This window comes from Hemitrygon akajei, chromosome 7 (genome assembly GCF_048418815.1).
Source record: "Hemitrygon akajei chromosome 7, sHemAka1.3, whole genome shotgun sequence".
Classification (NCBI taxonomy): Eukaryota; Metazoa; Chordata; class Chondrichthyes; order Myliobatiformes; family Dasyatidae; genus Hemitrygon; species Hemitrygon akajei.
This window is the reverse complement of record NC_133130.1, coordinates 78,466,377-78,489,017: the sequence shown is the minus strand read 5'-3', so window position 1 is coordinate 78,489,017 and position 22,641 is coordinate 78,466,377. Positions and strand designations below refer to the sequence as shown.

Here is a 22,641-nt window from a genome sequence, read left to right as displayed (position 1 = left end):
AATGGAATTATTTGTTTAAAACTTTAGAAAAATTTAATTTTCGTCCCGATTTTATTCAATGGATTAAATTACTGTATCTATCTCCTTCTGTCAGAGTCCTTACTAATTTTCAGTATTCCAAACCTTTTAAACTTCAACGTGGAACTAGACAAGGTTGTTCCCTAAGCCCTTTCCTCTTTGATTTGGCTTTAGAACCCTTAGCTATTGCTTTCCGAGAATTTAATGATATTACTGGCATTCTAAGGAGAGGGACTGTTTGTAAAGTTTTGCTTTATGCTGATGACCTATTGCTTTTTATTTCTAATGTCAAGACTTCATTATCTCCTGTTATTTCTCTACTTTCTTGTTTTAGCCAGTTTTCAGGATACAAACTGAATTTACATAAGAGTGAACTTTTCCTCTGAATAATTTGTCATCAATTAATACTAACCTTCCTTTTAAAATTGTAAAAAATCAATTTACTTATTTGGGTGTAACAATTACCAAGAATTATAAAAACCTATTTAATGAAAATTTTGTTACCTGACTGAATTTTGTAAAAAGGACACTATCAAACTGGTCGCCCTTTTCGTTATCCTTGATTGGCCGGATCAACTCTATTAAAATGAACATTTTACGTAAATTTATATATCTTTTTCACATATTACTTGTTTTTATTCCTAAATCTTTTTTTTGATTCTCTCAATTCTATTATATATGGAAGAACAAACATTCTTGACTAAATAAGGTTCATCTTCAAAAATCCAAGAAGAGTGGAGACTTAGCTTTAGCAAATTTTAGGTTTTATTATTGGGCTGTCAAATATACAAAATCTTATGTTTTGGATGTACTATATTAACCGTGAGGACTGTTTGACATGGGTTTCCTTAAAAGTTAACTCTTAATAAATTTTCTATTATTTATCTTCTCGGATCCTCACTCCCTTTATCTTTTAGTAAACTAACTGAAAATTTGGTAGTTAAGCATACTTTGAGGATCTGGGTACAATTTAGGAAATTCTTTGGTCTATTGAGATTTTGTTTGTCTAGTCCCGTTTGTTTTAACTATTTTTTTTAAACCTTCGATGACCGATTCAGTTGTTAAAGAATGGGATAGATTGGGTATTAAATGCTTCCAGGATTTGTTTGTTGGAGGAAGTCTTCTTTCATCTGAGCAAATGTCAGCTAAATATAGGCTACATCCACACTAGACTGGATAATTTTGAAAACGCTGGTTTCGCGTAAAAACGATAGGTGTCCACGCTATGCGTTTTTGGAAATATCTCTATCCACATTGAAACGGAGATTTTGGCGAATCTCCTCCTCCTGCGCATGCGCAGGACACATCTACCGAAAACAAGTGACGTGTTTGGTGTCGAATCTCGCCGTGAAAGTGCACGTTTGTGTAGTTACAGACTAGAAAAACTTAAAAAGACGGACAGCTGTTGGCTCTCATGCAGGAGAACTTAAAACTAAAAAAAACAAATACTAGAGCGTACAGTGGCAACCGACGGAGTTCAATGACAGATTGACCCGGCTGACGACAAACATTGAAAAACTGACTAACTCTGTTGCATTAATAAAGCACCTTGTTAAATGTGTAAAGCATGTCTGCGTCAGTGTTATCTTGTATTTCTATACAATGTTACATTAGGCTGTTACACATCTATTGTCAGAGAAGTACTTGCATAAATAGGTAAACCACCTACGAGCAAGGACAGAAAACATGGCAAAGTGAGTACAGTATACTTATTTATTCAGTAAGTTATGGGTCAAAGTATTTGGTGAGTACATTTCTAACTCTTCTGGCTTCAGTCTCTTTGCCGTCTGTTCTGAAATTGTTAGGTTGCGTTCAAGAAAACAATGAAATAGCGCGCTGCTGTCTGATAGCATTTTCAGAAGTCTCCGGTTACGCTGTCCACACTGATTTGCCCGAGCAGCGTTTTCAAAAATAACCCACCCTGGAAAGTGTTTCTGAAAAGCTCCGTTTTCGGGGGACGAAAATGCAGTTTTAGTGTGGATGGAGGGTAAAAACGAAGAGAAAAAGCTTCGGTTACGGATTTATCCGGCATAATGTGGATGTAGCCATAGTTTACCCAAAACTCATTTTTTTTTGTTATTTACAAATTAGAGACTTTCTGCATTCTCAACTATATACATTTCCTATAAGTTCCAATAAGGACTTATTAGACGTAATTTTAAATTTGAAACTTTTTTATAATGGTTCGATATCCAATATTTATCGGAATGAGAAATGTTCCCATAGACAAAATTTAAAATCTTTGGGAATAAGATTTACAGACCTCAATTTCTGAGGAAACTTGGAATGCAACTTTTAAATTGGTTAACACTTCATCGTTATGTGCCCATCATTCCCTTTTACAATTTAAAGTGGTTCATAGGGCTCTCATGTCTAAAGATAAGCTATCGCATTTTTATTTGGATATATCTCCTTTCTGTGATAGATGTAATAATGGAGCAGCTTCATTAATTCGCATGTTTTGGACATGTCTGATCCTTGAAAGATACTGGAAGGAAGTATTCAATACTTTCTCTGTACTTTTCAAGGTAAATTTTAAGCCTAACCCTTTGGTCGCATTATTTGGTATTGTTGGAGGAAAAGACTTTATTTTGGAGACACCTGATTTGTATATTTTGGCTTTTACTTCTCATAGCTAGGAGGGCGCTCTTGCTTATATGAAAGGATGCTGTTCTGCCTACTCATGCTCAATGGGCACGGGATGTTATGCCGTGCTTAAATTTAGAGATGACCCAATGTTCAGTTTTTGAATCTAGCCAAGACTTTTATACATTGTGGAGACCATTTTTGAGTTATTTTCAAAACCTTTGATGTGTTTTTTTAAAAGTACAGATGGTGGCTAGTAATATATTTTATCATATGATAAGGGCTTTTCCCGTTTTTCTTGCTTTTCCTAACAGCTCTGACTTTGTTAGTGGGTTTAGATTTTTTTTCTGTGTAACAAAATTATTATATTTCAATATTACGATTTAATTTAATTTTATGAATACAGTGTTTTGTGATTGTAACTGTTTTTAATACAATGTATTTGGTACTATTTTATTTTTTTCTTTTGACTTATAATATATATCTTGTACTCTATTCCTTTATGCAGAAACTAATAAAAATATTGAAAGAGTATCCTCCACAGAGGGACATATTGATCACCTGTAGATTGCTTGTTTGCTACAACAAAAAGGCCACAGAGAACATCCTGTGAGAACAGCTCTATTACAGAGCTGTGAGACAACAAGAAGCTGGAGAGTCCAGGCCAGCTATTGAAACTGGATGAACTGACTGGCTCCATCTGTTGCTTTGACTCAAATGCAACTGCAGGAAGTGATGGCTTGCCAAGGTTATACTCAGCTCTGTGGCACTGGATGGGCCCAGACCTGGTGGAAATACAGTATGCAATTCTATGCTTCAAGCTTGCAGTATGTTGGTGTCCACGATAAAGGGCATCATTGCTCCCATTTACATGTAGAAGGGGGCGAGAGATAACATTGAGAATTAGAGACCCATTGCGCTGTTGAATTTAGATTACAAGATCCTTTCTAAGGCCATCACCAGCCGTATCAAGTCTGCTCTTGGACAGGTGATGCATCTGCCCAAAACCTACGTTGTACCAGGTAGCAAGATCTTTGGCACCCTTGGGCTCCTCAGAGACACAGAGCCTATATGCAGGATGGGTGTGGATGCCAACCTGGTCTGCTTGGAGAAAGCTTTTGACAGGGTATCACGCACGTACGTGATGGTTGTTCTCTCTCTAAAATGAGCTTTGGGGAGCGAATCTTGATAAAGAGCCTCGTCCCAAAGTGTCAGCTCTTTATTCCACTCCATAGATGCTGCCTGGCCTGATGAGCTCACCCAGCGTTTTGTACATGTAGAATCTCTTGTGTTTAGGGAAGGATCCAGGAATTGGATTCAACTACTCTACACAGACATCTATAGTTCAGTCCAAATAAGTGGGTGGGAAACAGTAACTACCCCATCAAGTTTGGAATTGGGCAAGGTTGCCCTCTCTCTCCTGCCTTGTAATGCAATGAAAAACCCTTTCGAAAATCCATCTGAAGGACTTGCACGTAAGGGGGTAACATAGAAACATAGGAAACCTACAGCACAATACAGGCCCTTCAGGCTACAATGCTGTGCCGAACATGTACTTACTTTAGAAGTTACCTAGGGTTACCATAGCCCTCTGTTTTTCTAAGCTCCATGTACCTATCCAGGAGCCTCTTAAAACACCCTATTGTCTCTTCCTCCACCACAATCGCTGGCAGCCCATTACACACACTCACCACTCTCTGCGTAAAAAAAAAATCTTACCCCTAACATCCCCTCTATACCTACTTCCAAGCACTTTAAAACTGTGCCCTCTTGTGCTAGCCAATTCAGCCCTGGGAAAATACCACCGACTATCTGCACGATCAATGCCTCTCATCATCTAATACACTTCTATCAGGTCACCTCTCATCTTCCATCGCTCCAAGGAGAAAAGGCCGAGTTCACTCAACCTCTTCTCATAGGACATGCTCCCCAATCCAGGCAATATCCTTGTAAATCTCTGCTGCACCCTTTCTATAGTTTGCACATCCTCCCTGTAGTAAGGTGAACAGAACTGAGCACAGTACTCCAAGTGGGATCTGACCAAGATCCTAAATAGCTGCAACATTACCTCTCGGCTCTGAAATTCAATTCCACGATTGATGAAGGCCAATATACCATACGCCTTCTTAACCACAGAGTCAACCTGCGCAGCTGCTTTGAATGTCCTATGGACTCGGACCCCAAGATCCCTCTGATGCTCCATACTGCCAGGAGACTTACAATTAATACTATATTCTGCCATCATATTTGACCTACCAAATTGAACCACCTCACACTAATCTGGGTTGAACTCCGTCTGCCACTTCTCAGCCCAGTTTTGCATCCTATCGATGTCCCGCTGACAGCCCTCCTCACTATCCACAACACCCCCAACCTTTGTGTCATCAGCAAATTGACTAACCCATTCCTCCACTTCCTCATCCAAGTCATTTATAAAAATCATGAAGAGAAGGGGTCCCAGAACAGATCCCTGAGGCACACCACTGGTCATCAACCTTCATGCAGAATATGACCCATCTACAACCACTCCTTGCCTTCTGTTGGCAAGCTAATTCTGGGTCCACAAAGCAAGGTCCTCTTGGATCTCATGCCTCCTTACTTTCTCAATAAGCCTTGCATGGGGTACCTTATCAAATGCCTTGCTGAAATCCATATACACTACATCTACTGCTTTATCTTCATCAATGTATTTAGTCACATCCTCAAAAAATTCAATCAGGCTTGTAAAGCACGACCTGCCTTTGACAAAGCTATGCTGACTATTCCTAATCATATTATGCCTCTCCAAATGTTCATAAATCCTGCCTCTCAGGATCTTCTCTTTCAACTTACCAACCACTGAAGTGAGACTCACTGGTCTATAATTTCCTGGGCTATCTCTACCTTCTGATCCTCCGGAATCTCTCCCATCCCCATTGATGATGCTCAAGCTTTTCAGTCAACTGTGAGTTATCCCTACAATCGCTAAGCTCGTTTTCCATAGTGAATGTTGAAGCAAAGTATTCATTAAGTACCTCTGCTATCTCCTCTGGTCCATACACACTTTTCCACTGTCACACTTGATTGGTCCTACTATCTCACGTCTTATCCTCTTGCTCTTCACATTTTTAGAATGCCTTGAGGTTTTTCTGAATCCTGCTTGCCAAGGCCTTCTCATGGCCCCTCCTGGTTCTTCTAATCCCATTCTTAAGCTCCTTCCTGCTAGCCTTATAATTTTCTAGATCTCTATCATTATCTAGTTTTTTTGTACCTTTCGTAAGCTTTTCCTTTCTTCTTGACTAGATTTTCAACAGCCTTTGTACACCATGGTTTCTGTACCATACCATCCTTTCCCTGTCTCATTGGAACGTACCTATACAGAACACCATGCAAATATCCCCTGAACATTTGCTACATTTCTGCTGTGCATTTCCCTGAGAACATCTGTTCCCAATTTATGCTTCCAAGTTCCTGCCTGATAGCTTCATATTTCCCCTTACTCCAATTTCCTAACGTCTGTTCCTATCCCTCTCCAATGCTATGATAAAGGAGATAGAGTTGTGATCACTATCTCCAAAATGCTCTGCTACTGACATTGCCAGGCAGTGGAGGGTCCCAGGTGAATACCTCCCTGTACATGGGTGACATCCCTGTCTTGTGTTCAGACCTGAGGTTGGTTCCCAGCATTTGTGATCCGTTTGAGTTGACATCAGGAGCCAAAGTTCTCTGAGTAAAGAGCATGAAGCTGCTGGGGATCTGACTTGGAAGGGCTGAGGCTTGCAACAACAATTGGCTAGAGTGGTTAGAGAAAGCAAAACAGAAATTGGGACTGTGGGGAGGATGTTCCCTCTCAAAAGCTGGGAAGAACTTGGTCATCAAGTGCGAGGTACTTTCAGAGCTGTTGTGCTTGGTGCAAATGTGGCCTGTATGCAACTCCTCCAGCTTGGAAATTACTTGGATTGTCTTACCATTCATCTGCAGATGAAAGATGGATCCAGACAAGTCCCTGGACAAAGGGGGCTAAAATGTATCCAATGTTGCCCTCCTCCTAATGACCACCTTTGTGTGTGGCTGCAGCAGGCTGTGTTTGGAATTTAAGAATGAGGACACCATGTACCACTATGTGCTAAGGTTCTGTCCGTCCTTGGTGTTGCAAAGGATGGAATGTTCCAGCTTGCTGTAAACTGCCATATTGCCTATCCTTCATAGAAAAGTTCTTTCCAAACCAACACCTTTGAACACGTCTGTCATGCAATAGTCAGCACAGAATGTTCTGCAGACAGTGCAGGAGAAGGACTCTTTGGGTACGGTGGGGTGGTTCCCTGAGCAGACTTTCCGGACTATTTGGCAGATCCTGCTTGGATGGTGATAAGAGGGGCCCTTCTAGTCAGATCTTTCCTGCATGCCTAGAACCACACTCCCACCACGCACTATGCCCGAGAGGACTGTAATGGGGCCGACGTGGTCACTTATCTTATTGTGGACTGTGGGTTTGCGAAGAGGATATGGAGAGAGAGGCAAGGGCTTGGGTCATGGTCCACCAAACAGCTGTGTGATAGAGGACTTTTGAGCTGTTCCCAGGGACACACAGACAGATGGACATCAAGTGCTGCTGGAAGATCATCAACTTGGTGAAAGACACACTTTTTTCTTCCGAAACTTGTTCTGCCAGCACATCGAGATGTCCACAGAGGAATGCTATCAACCGGCACATTCCAGCCTGCCGGATTGCATGGTGAGGGATGCACTGAATCTTGGTGCAGTCACTGAAAGTACTCAGTGGGAAAGGAGCACAATATATGGTTCTTCTATTATAGGACAGGGAGTGCCAGGGTGGGTGAGGAAGCCCCTCAATTATTATAGTGGTATTCCATCCAAGAGAGCCACACGAGTGGCAACAGTGCTATTAATTTTAAGAAATGTTATTGAACACAACTTAACTCCTTGTCTATGAATCTATAGGGCTTTTTGGGGTAATTTAGTTTTCATTTGATGAAGAGCTAGCAGGGGTTTTATTTCCCAACTCTCTCTATCATACTCTGGTCCGGTTGGTAGGGGTAATGCATCTTTTAGTTGGACTACCGGCTGCCATTAAAAGTTATCTTCAGAAGAAGAAGAATGAAAAGGCATTGCACAGTTTATTCTTGTAAATTATATTTTTTATTATGAATACAGTGTATTTTGATTTTTTTTAAAAAACTGTCATTCTTAGACTATGCAGAACTGAAAACATTTAGAAATTTGGGAGCAGCATTTAGAAATCACCTGGGCTGTCTAACGATTCATTTGGGAATCCAAGATGACTTCAGACAGGTCCTTGGCCAATGGAGGGAACAGTTTACTATTACAATTAATGTTGTTCTGCAGGATCAAAGCATCATAAATTGTATTAGTAAATTGTTTTGATTAGGATATGAACCAAAATGGGAAGTGGGTGGACTACAGTTCTCAAGTGAAGAGTATTGCATTAAATATTGGATGCATTTTATTTAATATTGTGAAGTTGCAGCTACACTCCCAGAATCTTACTATGTGGGAGAGAGTCATTCAGTTCATCATGCCTATGCTGGTTCTAACTATGTAACTAATCCCATATGCCCCAAAGTTCTGCAAATCATTTACCCTCAGTTACACATATACTTGAATTTGCTTGAGAGGCATTGTGACCTTTAGTGTATATGCCCCGTGTTAGCTCCTTGCAGGTTGTTTATCGACACTTCGGCAGCCCCAAAAGTTTCAACGTCCTGCTGACCTTGGGGTGGAACAGGAGTACACTGCAGGCCATGATTGGATGGTGGAGCAGACGGAATGGGCCAAATGGCTCGATTCTGCTCCGTTGGCTTGTTGCTGCAAAAGGCAAAATTTCTGTATGCAGACTAATGATCTCCTTTGTGTGTTACTGCATCAGGTTGTGTTTGTATCCAAAGTATATGGACACCAGTTATCACTGTGTGCTGAGCTTCTTTCGGTTCCTTCTCTTACGGAGAATGGGTTTGACCCCATTACTAGGTAGCTTCCTAATCAGCTGGATGTTGCTGCATTACCACTCATTTGTGGAGGAATTTTTCCAAAAAAACACAAGTCCATCAGACAATGGTCAGCACAGAATGTCCTGCAGACTGTGACTCTATGGTAGCGGTCACCAACCAGTTGATCGCGATCGACCGGTCGATCTTTGAGACTTTCCCAGTAGATCCCCAAAAAAAAGAAAAATAAATACACAAATACATTATGTCTGATAAACCTTTTGATGCAAATATGTAGTAACTTCTACTTTGAAAAAGGACCACTCGACAACTTCATGTTCAAAAGGAAGAACTTTATCTTAGAGGTAAAACGATATTCACATACAGAGGTTTTCACTAATGCGCACTGGGCAGAAAAGACTGGAAGGAAAACCCCACAAGCCCGGAAACAATCTCTCTTTACAAACAGTTTTCCATAGCGGGAGTATTGCTATATTAGCATAACCCTAATTGGTATTAATTTATATTTATAATACTCATATCACAACACTTCTACCCCTTTAAATTCCAACATTCCCCAAGTTTAAAAGAAATGGGAAACAAAAACAGTGATGTCATTAGCTTGCGTACCCCGGAAACTTACTTATACTAGTGTCTCAGTAACAGTTTTCCAATACCAGGAAAATTGAGGAGCTGAAATCGGGATTGAAGGCCCAGCAAACATGCTGCTCAGAGGATGTGGATTGAAAAGTGTTAAAGGACTTGTCACTCTGAGAATATTTTTCACGACAGTTTGATCAATCCCTGGATGTAATGCAAACAGCTTAGCTTGTTGTACTTGTCAGAATGGCTTTCCAGAAGTTTACAACAAAGGAGGACTTCCTCACTCTTTTACATTTAAAGGAGAGAATGAGAGGTGAGGATATTTACAATGAGTTTTTAAAAATGCCTGTGAAAATGACATCCCCATTCATAAACTGGTGGCAATTACTACTGATGGGGCCCCAGCAATGCGCGGGGTGTGTGCTTTGGTTTTATAACACTGTGCCGATCATGACCCTGATTTTCCCGACTTCCTGGATTCATCAGCAGGCCTTAGCTGGGAAGGTTGTGGACTTTTCTCATGTAATGACACTGGTGGTCAAACTGATAAACTTGATTTGAGCAGAAGCGCTTCAGCACCGCTTATTCAGGGCGTTATTGGATGAGCTTGATGCCGCTATGGCCTGTTTGATATGCTAGTTATAGTGTTTTCTTGGTTGAATTAATTTGAAAGTTTGACAAATGCATTTTATGTAATTAAAATACAATTAGCCCAAATAAAGGTCCTCAAGTTGGAAGTGCAATCTGAGCTGTTTTTTCTCTAAACGATTCAGTCGGTCGATCCTGCCTTTCACTAAGGCCGAGGTTGGGGATCTTGGGCTGAAAAAGGTTGGTGACCACTACTCTATGGATACGGTGGGCTGGTCCCCTGAGCAAACTGTCCAATTCATATCGCAGAACAGCTCATTGCCAGAATTTACCAATAAGCACTAAGATCTCGCTTGGCTGGTGGTGAGAAGAGCTCTCACAGTCAAATCCTTTCTGTTCAGATGAATTATTATTCCCAACTGCTTTCAGGATGGTTGCAGTGAAGAAGAGATGGTTACCCACTTCTTTGCAGACTGTGGATTTGCTGAGGGGGTGTAGAGGTTCATCCCCAGCAGTTATATAATAGAGCATTTTCTGACCTACGGGCTATATTCAGTGTCATATACTGAGATAGGAATCAGGTGCTGCTGGAAGGCCGTCAGCTCAGTGAAAGACACTGTCGGTCTTACAGCACAGTGAGATGTCTGTAAAGAAATGTTGCCATGTTGCAGATTCCAAGATGCAGGAGTACATGCTGTGGGATGCATTGCAGCTTAGTGCAGCCGAAGCATAGGCTCAGTGGACAAGCAGCACACTCAAGGTACTATCGTGAGGGACTGAGTCAGGTAGGAAAGCCCTGCAATCAATGAAAGGGTGTATTAGCCCGTAGGTGTATTGTTTTAAAACTATGTTACACTGCTGAATGTAATGGCCAATTAAAGTGACCAACAACAGCAGGAATCTTGGGTGCGCTGCTGTGGTTTGAAGATGTGAACACAAGTAGCCTCTGAATGATCACCCCGTTTGTTTGGTTTCTCCAGTGTACAGAGACCTCATTGTAAACACTGAATGCAATACACTAAAATTGAGGAAGTGCATGTTTTGTTCTGCGGAATTTATGCCATGAAGTGCAGCAGCTCGATGGCCAGAAACTGTCAAAGGAGGGGGAAATGTGCTGTATTTTGTCCAGCGGTAAAGGATGGATGGGAAGGGAGAATGGACCTGGGAATTGTGAAATGTGCGGTCTCTGGGAAATGCAGAGGAGAAGAAGACTGTGTGACTGGTGGTGGGATCATGTTGGAGCTGCTGGAGTTTGCGAGGATAATACTAATAGACCACATTAATATGTTGATATCTATGCAGTTAATTCATGTATTTTTTATACAAATGCTAGATGCATTCAAAGGATCAATTTTTTAGTAGTTTATACCAACTTTGGATTTGCTCTGTGCTTCATATCTTTTATATTTTTTTCCTCATCCTGTCACATCTTGTCAGTTTTCCCCTTTACAATCCTATGCCATTGCTTTCATTTCTTCTTGATTATTAAACATCCTGTTCCAGGAGCCATCCTCGCTCTTATTTAGTTTCAAGATCTGGCAACAAACTTCTTAGGTGATCTACTATGACACCCTGCACGATTTAGATGAAGCTATTCCAATAGAACAGCTGCAAGAGACCCATCTATCAGAGCCCGTCTTTACCACAATGTGCTTTGAGCCACACGGTGATTACTCTAAACCTATTTACACTTTGCCAATACGCATGTGGCTCTGGTAATAATCTGGAGAATATTACCCTGCAATGCACACAAACTCCTGGAGGAACTGAGCACGTCAAGCAGCATCTATGTAGGGCAGGGGTTCCCAAACTTGTTAATTATATGGGCCAATACCATTAAGCAAGGGTTCTGTTTACCCCAGGTTGGAACCCCTGATGTAGGGGGATAAGCTGACGTTTCAGGTTGAGCCCCAATGATTATTTGAACGGCTCCCTGTGCCCTGGTGTTATGGACAGTGTCCTTCCCCTCCTTGAAGTCCTCTGGCGAGAGCAAGAGCCTAGCACCTGTTGCACAAGAGTAAGCACTGAATCTCCTCTGGAAGTAACCTTTAGATCCCTGTACCTGTGAAGATGTTTTTAAGCATTATGATCTGAAATGGAATTGCCGGAGAGAAAGGTGGAAGTAGATTTTGGAGCAACTCTCTAAATAGGAAAAAATTACAGCTCAGTGAGTCCGAGGAAGGGCTATGGAATGAATTGAATATTTATTTCAGGAATGGGTCCAGTGGACCAAATTGCCTTTTGTGCTTTGCAATTGTGTGACTTTTAAGTGGAAACATGTAAGGTAATATAAATGTTACCCAGTTAAGGTACATCTTCCATTCTCTGCAACCCCACCTGGCCCCCACTCGCCCAATTTCACAGATTGTTTTGTAATTTGGAAAGGACTACCTGAGGTAGTCTAGCACATTCAATAATAACTAATACAAAGAAGAAAGGAACAAAAATACCACTGTGCCAAATAATCTCCAACTGTGCTCTATCACTTGATTTGTTTCTATAAACTATATCCATTCTGTCTTTACAGTCCAGGCATACAAGTAATTCATGGCATGGGAATCAAATGATCAGCAACCTGTTGAAATCCAGCAACCACGTTGATCAGATTTTGGTAATGATTAATGAATATTTTAAAAACATGAAAGTGTATTTCAAATTAACCTTAACAACAACTTTGCCAGGGCCAAAAGCATTAAGTGACAAGAACAGGTACTTAGACAGTGGCTGTTATCCTGAACATAAATTCAGTCCACAATCTAATGGATGACCAATCTGAGCTATTTTTCCCCCGATGGCTGAGTTCAGAACAGGAGCGTGAAGTGCAGAAACAAATATCACTGTGATGATTGTACGCTCTAGTATCAATTGTTTGGTGACAATAAAGTAAAGTAAAAGGAGCTTGAAATTAGTGCAAAGCTTTACAAGAGATGTTGGAACATGTTTCTTCATACAAAAGGTGAAAGAACTGCACCTCCTTGCAAAAACTAAGATTGTTGGGTTTTTATTAATCCAGAACTGTTGAAAATTACAAATAGTTCTAAGGAAAAACAAATAGCTATAACATAATTGAATATAACAGAATTGATTTGAATTTACTTTATTTCTTACATCCTTCACATACATGAGGAGTAAAAGCTTTACGTTACATCACCATCTGAATGTACAATGTGAAAATTATAGTAATTTGTAATAAATAGTAAGTACAACTGAACAGTCAGTATAGCCTAGAAATACAATTGTATCAGCGTGAATCGATCAGTCTGATGGCCTGGTGGAACAACCTGTCCCAGAGCTTGTTGGTTCTGGCTTTCCTGCTGTGGTACCATTTCCCAGATGGAATAGCTTGTGGTTAGGGGTGACTTGGGTCCCCAGTGATCCTTTCAGCCCTTTTTAAGCACCTGTCACTGTAAATGTCTTAAATAATGGAAAGTCCACATTCATTGATGCGCTGGATTGTCAGCACCACTCTCTGCACAGACCTGCGATCGAGGAAAGTACAATCTCAGCCAGTCAGGATACTCTTAATTACGCCCCTGTAGAAAGTCCCCAGGATTTGGGCACTCATGCTGAACCTCTTCAAATGTCTGAGGTGAAAGCGGCGCTGCTGTGCTTTTTTCACCACACAGCTGGTGTGTACAGACCACGTGAATACAATTGAATATAAGCTGGATTCAGTGGCGTGGATGGATAGTTGTCACTGAGTAAGAGCCTTGTACAATAAAAGTATTCTCGGCCTACAGAACACTTGGCAGCCTTGTTTTCTTTGGTGCAGCTAATTTCCAGGAAATGGGGCAGAGGAGGAATTAAAAAGGACAAATTTTTCTTGCACATTGGACAGGAGGTGCAAAAGCCTGAACATATGCACCACTGGGCTTCTAATTCACTCTTCCAAGTTGATTGAAGATCCTCCTTGTTTGATAAACTGGATGCTTGACCCCTCAATCTACCTCATCTTGGCCTTGTACCTTATTGTCTACCTGCACTGTACTTACCTCATGGCATTATTTTCTGCATTCGCTTATTCCTTGCTTTTCCCTTTTAGGAAAAGTATACTGATGTTGTGAGATTATGTGTGGTTGGCATACAAAACAATGTTTTCCCACAGTATCTTGGTATGTGACAATGAACCAGTTATATTACACAGTTTTGCACATAGTTCTACATTCCGTCCATTTGATTTGGAGTTGGTCAAATATTTTAAAGTGATGTGTTTGTTTTGTAAGGTAACTATGTAGTAGCCCTTGGGTACATTAATATAATTTGGTTACGTCAGTAGATATAAATGGTAAACCTTCTGAAAATACCTGCGAGGCTTCAATGTTCAATGCAAAAGAAATTTACTGGAATATTAATATGTTGGAATTGTGTATGTGAAAATGTGTATCATTGGAATATGTGGGATTATATTATTTGGAGATGATCTGAGAATTGCAAGATAAGTTCAAAGGAGATTTTGTGGCAGGTTTCAGATTTATTGAGAGAGGAATTGAGCAGAAACTGCTCACAGTAGCAAACAATTGTTAACCAGCTAATGCAGGTGTAAGGCAATGGACTGTGAAGTAGAGACAAAGTGAGTTATAAATACCATGAATTGGTGTAATCTGCAATGCATCAGCTAATTGAAAGATGAAAGCTATGTTTTCTCAAGAAAACCAAATAAACCGCAGGGATTTTACTGATAATGCAATGATATTATAAGGATTATTATTAGCTTGCCCTTTCAACTGAGGGGTCAAATATCATCCTCCTCTGCTCTAGCCTACTGTTATTCAGAGACCATTATGAACATCCTTTCTGATGTTTGTCAACAATGATCATTGTTCCAGTAGCAGTAAGGCTGGCCTGAAAATTTGAAGCATTAATGGATTTTTGGTGTGCTTCACCAGAATATAAAGTGCACTTGAGGAAATTAGTTGAACTGCTGCACGGATGAACATTTTCACCTTTATCAAATAAGTAAAAATGGGAGTGGGCTACATTCAAGTTGCATCAAAAAAACAGCTACTGAAAAAACTTGGCAATCCTACATTTTTGTAATCCAATAGTTCATCAAGGAAAGTGCTTATTAAGTGTGGATACAGGTTTCTTAAACTAGATCCCTTTGCCTTAGCTGTTTTTGCTAATAAATGTAAAAATCTTCTGGAGGAAAGAATTTACAAACAATGCAGTATGTGACAAATATTTCAACTGGGCTTTGCTCTAATGGTAGTTTCAGTCAAAGGCATGATTCATTACAGAAGATTGTATTTTAGATCCAAGATTACATTGCACATTTATTATGTGCAATGTGAACAACTTAATTAACTAGTTTAATATACAATTATCAGTTGTTTCTTAGTTGATAGTACCCTTCTGAGTCAGAAGATCATAGGCTCATCTGCAAAGATAAATGAATAAATCTATGATTATTGATCGAGTATGGTGTGAAGCTATTGCCTTTCTATCTAGTGTGTTTCAATTGTTACAATTAAAATATGTTTCTGTCTGCACCTAGAGGCAAATATAAAACAATCCTATTTTTTTTCTAAGATGAGCAGACAGTTGTCTCTGGTCAATAATTACCAGGCTAATGTACATCATTAGGAAATGACAGTATTAAAATATTGTCAGTTCAATGTTTGTGGGAGCTTGCTCTGGACAAAGATGGTATGTTTCTGATTAGTGATTGCAGTCTAACAGCAAAGTATTTTGGAGTGAACGTGGAGTACTTGAATCTTTATAAAAATGGAGAAGGACTTGCCCTTACATTTCACAAAGGTCAGTCCCTTGAATGATATTTACACTCAGTGGCCACTTTATTAGGTACTCCTGCTTGTTATAATGCAGATATCTAATCAGCTAATCATGTGGCAGCAGCTCAATGTATAAATATATGCAGAAGTGGTCAAGAGTTTCAGTTGTGGTTCAAACCAAACATCAGAATGGGGAAGAAATGTGATCTAAGTGACTTCAGCTGTGGAATGATTGTTGGTACCAGACAGGGTGGTTTGAGTATTTTGGGAAGTGCTGACCTCCTGGGATTTTCATGCACAACAGTCTCTAAAATGTAAAGAGAATGGTGCAAAAAGCAAAATGAAAGACATCCAATGACATCCAGTTCTGCGGGTGAAAATGCCTTGTTCATGAGAGAGGTCAGAGGAAATGGCCAGACTGGTTCAAACTGACAGGAAGGTGACATTAACGGAGATAATCATGTGTTACAACAAAAGTGGTGTGCAAAATATTATCTCTGGATGCACAACATGTTGAGCCTTAAAGTGAATGGGCCTCAGCAGTAACAGAAAGCTAGGTTCTGCTCCTGTGGCAACTTTATGAAGTACACTCCTATACCAAATAAAGTAACCACTTAGTGTATGCTATAAGAAGCCAGTACGAAGGAGGAAGAATTAATTTAGAATATCACAGACTGCAAAGATATGTCAAAAAGGTAAATAATATTTATGTTTTAAATATCTGGCAAAAATGAAGATGAAGTCAAGTGCTGTTCAGTTCTGAGTGAGAGAGAATAGGGATTGATACAGTAAGTTTGGCAACACTCTGGGAAAGCTGGATTGTTACAGTTTAAGTCCAATACAAATTGGGGCCAAGTGCGTTATTTCCATGAATTATGATGGAGCATAGATATTCAATAATACTTTACAAAAGGATATTGTATATTGTTGGCAAAAATTGCTGAGTCATGGGGAAAGAATGGGCAGTTGGGAATAGCTATGTTACTATTTGAAAAGTTTGATACAGATTAATGATTAACCTCATGCTATGTTGTACTATGTGTGCTTGTATTTTAAACTTTGCATCAGTTGCTGGATAATGAGAAAGTATCTCATTTGGAAACCAAGAAAAGATGCTGTAAAAACAAAATTTACCAAAAATGTGTAGCAAATCAGACATCATCTCTGGAGATAGAAATAAGATCTAATGCTTCATTTGGATGATCTTTGAAGAGAACTATGAATTCAGTCCTGATGAAAGCCATTGACTGGATTGATTGAAGATGGGCAGCTTTCTCAAATGTTCCTGTGACACAGCACCCGTGAATGCTCTTTCACACTCTCGTAGATGTTCACTCAACAATGTACTTGGGTTCCTTTACTGGTTTCTCATTCTTCACTTAAGTATCTACCATGCTTCTATGAAGCAGCTTGGAATGGTACATTGTAGTAAAGACTTGTTCTTTTATTGCTTTCTGGATATCAGATGATGCATGTAATCTCATTGCTTTTCTTCACAGCGAATGCTAAATTTACTTCTGTCAGTTCTTTCACAAAGTGGACTTGTTTGAGGTTGGGGTAATTGAGGAGTATAGAATTAAAAGGGAGATCACGTGGACAAATTTGAACAAAGACCTTCAGAGGATAAATGTGACTGAGGCAGTTGTTTATCCCATGCAGTCCAGCTGCTCCCTTCCCCCACCAATAACTTACCCAACTGCAAAACTGTGACTATTAAACCAGCATTTACATCTGTGCCATGTCGTTAACATCACCCAGATCATTCCACCAAGTACTGGCTAATTACATAAACACAAGTTTTAGAAAAGGTGGTGAATTTTTGTTTATATAGGAAAATTGCTTTTAATGAGTTAATACTCCCAAGTTAAACTTCCATTTTGAATTTTATTAATATTTAGTCTATTTAATTTCTGTAAATTACAGTTTTATTTCCAACCCATTACAGATTCTTATGATGATGGAGTTGTACATTTGAAGGAAATTTCTGTTTGGAGTGAAGATGTGAAAAGTAAGTGACTTTTAACTGAAACCTGTATTACTGTCATTTTTGTCTGTCTTTAAGCTTTAACTTTTGACTAGATTCTCAGTATAATAAATTCATTAACAGCTGAGTGCAGAAATGACTAGAGCAAAAATACTGTATTCTTAAAAAAATTGTAAATCAACTCACCAATTAGGAGTTTAGCTTGCTTAAGCTGTTGGATCAAAGAATCTCTTTACCTACACTACCCTGATTCCTTATTACACATGCAACTAGCGAATTACTCCCTTATATTGACATTTACTTCATTAAAAACATTTGTTTTTAATGAAAATGATTAATTAAGTGACCACAACTTGATCCAGGCACCAATTGTCGAAGGATGCCCAAAATGTAAATTGGACCTTTCACTTGTATCATTTAGGAGTAATGGCATTTTCATTTGGTTGCTAATGACATACAGTATTGAATGACATTGAGTATTGAGTGAAATTTCAACTTCGCATTGTCATCAGTCTGGGCAGGATTCCAACATAGCTCAGATAAAGCAAGCAGAGTTTGTTCATGACAACGGTGACAGCTAGTGATGAGTGTGTATGACAGCCAAATGGAAGCTTGGTTCCACAGGAATTTATATTAAAAAAATTAAGCAAACAACGCTCTGAATATTTCATGGAGAAGGTCTTTATCCTGGTGTAGGTGGTCACACTGTGTCAAATATTAGATTGAGCATCAGATAAATAATCTTTTCTGGTTATTTTGATTAAGTTATATTTACATGTTTTATTATTGTAAGAACTTAAGAAATAGGAGCAGGAGCAATGGTCCTTGGAGTTATTCATGGCTGAACTTCCTCCTCAGTGCCACTTTCCAGCCCATTATCTTTGATTTCCATAATGGCCAGAAGTTTATTCATCTATGTTTCTGAGTGAACACAACTTGCCTCAGTGTTCGAGAATTCTAAAGAATCACCACTTCTTCTCATCTCAGTGGCAAATGGCCTACCCCTTACTCTGACATTGTACCCTCTGGTCCTGGACTCTTCAGCCAGGAGAAATATTTTCCCTTTATCACCTGTTAAAATACTTCAAGAATTTTGTATAGTTTCAATACATCCCTCATTCTTAACTCCTAGAGAATGCAGTCCTTAATCTCTTTGACCTCTCCTCTACATCAAACCTAAATTAGAGAGTCTTGTTGATAGGGAAGCAGGTTATAATGATCAATTAAGGAGATGAGCTGAGGAATGCAAGTCGTTTTCAATGTAGATGAGCATTTTGGCTATTGAAACCAGGTTGAACTTATACAGGGAATAATAAAGTAGTGATGAGTGTTGTGGAACAGAGGCACCTGGTAGTACTTCTGCAGAGTTCACTGAAAATGGCCACACAAGGAGACAGGGTGATGATGAAGACGTTTAGCATGCTGGCTTTCATCAGTCAAGGCTTGGAGGATACTGCCTGGACTAGAGATTCTGAGTTGTGGGGGGAAGTTGGCCATGTTAGATCTTTGTTCCTTGGTGTGTGGAAGCATGAGAGATGACCTCATTGAACTTTATAAAATCATGAGGGGTATAGATAAGATGAATGGTAATAGTCTTTTCTCCTGGGTTGGGAAGTCCAAAATTTGAGGGCATGGATACAAGATAAAAGGATAGAAATTTAAAAGAGACTGCCAGGTAACTTTATATTGAGCTTTTGGAATGGACTAACAGAGGAGATGTCGAGGCAGGTAGAATTGTAACATTCAAGAGGTATTTGGACAGGTACATGGAGGGCAGGGGCTTAGAGAGTTATGGGCTGAAAGCTGGCAACTGGGACTGACAAGGAGGATGCTGTGGTCAGTGTGGACCTGTTGGGCCTGTTTCTGTGCAGTATTACTCTAGGACTCTGATTAAATTAAGCAATCAAGAAGTGGTTAGTAAATCTTCACTGCACTCCCTCTATGGCAAGTATATCTGTCCTTGGTCATGAAGATGCACAGAATTTCATGTTTGATTTCGCTAAGGCCAATAGAATTTGCAGTGAGCCCTCCCTACTGTCATAAACACTAACATGGTATTTGCCTTCTGAATTGCTTCTAACATTTGCTTGTTGCCCTTCAGTAACTTGTACAAGCCTGAATGCACAAACCACCAGGTTCAAGGACAGTTTCTACCCTACTGTTATTAGACTATTGAAAGGGCCTCTTGTATGATAAGATGGACTCTTGATCTCACAATCTATCCTGTTGTGATATTGCACTTTAGCACTTACCTACACTGTACTTTTGCATTTCACTGTCCCCACAAGATCTCAGTTTTGCCCAACCAGAAGCTGGATGAATCATGAGATCCACAATCTGTTAGGGGCTGTATTGGTGGTGTGGGTAAGAGGGCTTGGATGACATCTCCTTCTACAAAACAAAACCAAGCAATGTTTCACTCCCAGATGAACACAACGCCTTTTTATGCTTGCTTTGATCGACAGTACAAGGAGGCACCTTCACGAACCTCTACACACCCTGGCGACCTGTGATTCCTGTCTCTGAGGCCAATGTCTGAGCATCCTTCAGGTGGGTGAAGGCATCTGGCCCAGATGACATATCTGGCTGAGTACTGAAGACCTGTGCTAATCAACTGGCTGAAGTTTTTACAGTTTGCTTCAACCTTCACTTCAACAGTCTGAAGTACCCATCTGCTTCAAGCAGGCATCAATCATGCCCAGGAAGAACGTGGTAACCTACCTCAATGAATATCCGTCCAGAAGCACATACATCCATCAAGAGATTGGTCATGCCTGTGGAGTGATCTGGGTCTCCTGCAATTTGTCTACTGTCACAACAAGTCAACAGCAGATGCCATTTCATTGGTTCTTCGGTCAGCTCTGAAATACCTGGATAATGAAGTTGCTCTTCGTTGACTACAGCTCAGCATTCAACACTGTCAACCCCTTGATAATTACCACTAAGCTCCAACTTCTGGGCCCTGGTACCTCTGTTGTGTGACTAGTTCCTCGATTTCCTCACTGGCAGACACCAGTTAGTACGGATTGGCAACACTATCTCCTTCACACGCACCATCAGCACAGGTGCTGTGTGCTTAAACCGCTGCTTTAATTATGATTGTATTGCTAAGTGCAGCTCCAGTGCCATATTTAACTTTGCTGATATCATCACTGTTGTTGGCCAAATCAAAGGTAGTGACAAATCGGCATATAGGATGGAGATTGAAAATCTGTTTGAGTTGTGCCACAACAACAATCTGTCACCCAATGTCAGCAAAATCAAAGAGCTGATTATTGATTACAGGAGAAGGAAGTCAGAGGTCCAAGAGCCTGTTTTCATTAGGGAAGCAGAGATGGAGAAGGTCAGTAGCTTTAAATTCCCTGTACTTTATTTTAAGTTTGCATAGATTAAGCATGACACCAAAAAACTTTGACAAGCTTCTATAGATGTACAATGGAGGGTATCCCAAATGGTTTTGTTATGGCCTGGTATGGGACCACCAATAGCCAGAAATGGAGAGTGGTGGATGCAGCTCTGTGCATCACAGACAAAGTCCTCCCACCTTTGAGTACATTTATATGGAGTGATGACATCTGGAAGCAATTTCCATCATCAAGGACCCACACCACCTAGGCCATGATCTCTTCTCACTGGATTCAGGAAGAGTTATTTTCCTACAACTATTTGGCTCCTGAGCGCAAACTTCATTTAACTTCACTTACCAATACTCTGAACTGATTTGATGACCAAAGACTCACTTTCAAGTATTCTTTACAACTCATTCTCGGTATTATTTTTATTTGCCATTGGTGTTTGTTGGTCTTTGTTTAGGGATAGTTTTTTAATAAAATATAGCTGCATTTCTTTTTTCTGGTAAATGCCTGCAAGAAAATGTATCTGCAGGTAGTATATGTTACTATATATATATATGTACTTTGATAACAAATTTACTCTAAACTTTGAACTTAAACTTTATGTCAGTAGCTGTTGGACTTTGTTCTGCATGAGCATTGTTTACCTTATATTAACTCAATGCATTTTGTAATGACTTCATCTGTATGAACAGTAGGTGTGACAAGATTTTCATTGTATCTTGGTAAATGTGACAATAATAATAAGCCAGACTAAACATCTAGGACCCTATGAAATCTCATACAACTTATCAAGTACCGTACTCAAGCTTTCAACTGTGGCACCCAAGCAGATAACTCATTTTTTTCCCCCTATATTACCGGTATGTTAAAATCTGCTATGTTTTCACCCACTCATTTGCCTCGTTACATTCTCTTCCATATTCAATTCCATCCAGTTCTTTACCTTAAATAAACAAATGTAGAAACCTGACATTTGATCCAACAGTTGATACATTTTGTGGAGAAAAACTGGAACCCAAAAGCTGACTCTTGGAATAACCAACTCCAGCACCCAGATTCCTCTAGACTGTGAGCACTATCATGTCTCATCCACCTCTAATTTTCCTTTATCAACAGTACGTATCACATTTTCCAAGGACTCCAGTGAATTAGTTACACATGATTTCCAAAAAACCATGTTTTTATTACTTTGATTTCTAACTATTCTGCTGTAATTTCTTCTATAATGGCTTCAAGTATTTTCTCTACTATAGCTACCGGTAAATGTAGTTTCCTGCTCCTTTTTTGAATCAAATAGTTTTTTTTCCAGCATTCCTTGGTATTTTCTCTGAATCCAAAGACTTAAGGGAAATTTAAAACAAAACAAGGCAATCACTCTCTCATTAGCCAATTTGTAAAAGAATCAAGGATGCAGTCCTTCAGGATCTAATTTAACAGTTTAAAACTCCAACAGTTTGCTCAGTATCACTTCTCTGGTGATTTGTAATTTTTCTGAGTCCTCTTTCCCTTCCGATTACAGATGTATAGTTATGTCCAATCTCTTTCAATGTACTCCTGAATTGTTGATAAGAGTGTATTCCTATTCCTAATTCTATTTGTTTGTAGTTAAGTATTTGAGTTGTTAAGGCATAAGTATAATACTACAGGAAAACACGAGCACCATCTAGTGCTCTGTCTGCTTTCTTCAGCTGATATCTATAGTTTCATGATTAGCCACAGACCAACTAGAGGAAAGCAAGTTTTGTTCTAACACCCAGAAAATGCTGGAGGAACTCATTCAGGACATGAAGAAGGGTCTCAGTCCAAGCCATTGACTGTTTATTCATTTT

The 22,641-nt window shown here is 39.7% G+C and overlaps 1 protein-coding gene across 1 annotated transcript in view; it reads left to right on the top strand.

Annotated features, from left to right (window-relative positions):
• Positions 1 to 22,641, top strand: part of macrod2 (mono-ADP ribosylhydrolase 2) — a 1,184,924-nt gene that overhangs the window by 57,375 nt on the left and 1,104,908 nt on the right. Inside the window, exon 2 of the mRNA XM_073051265.1 lies at positions 17,418 to 17,480. Within this exon, the coding sequence (XP_072907366.1) occupies positions 17,418 to 17,480 (63 nt within the window). The remainder of the gene's footprint in view (positions 1 to 17,417; positions 17,481 to 22,641) is intronic.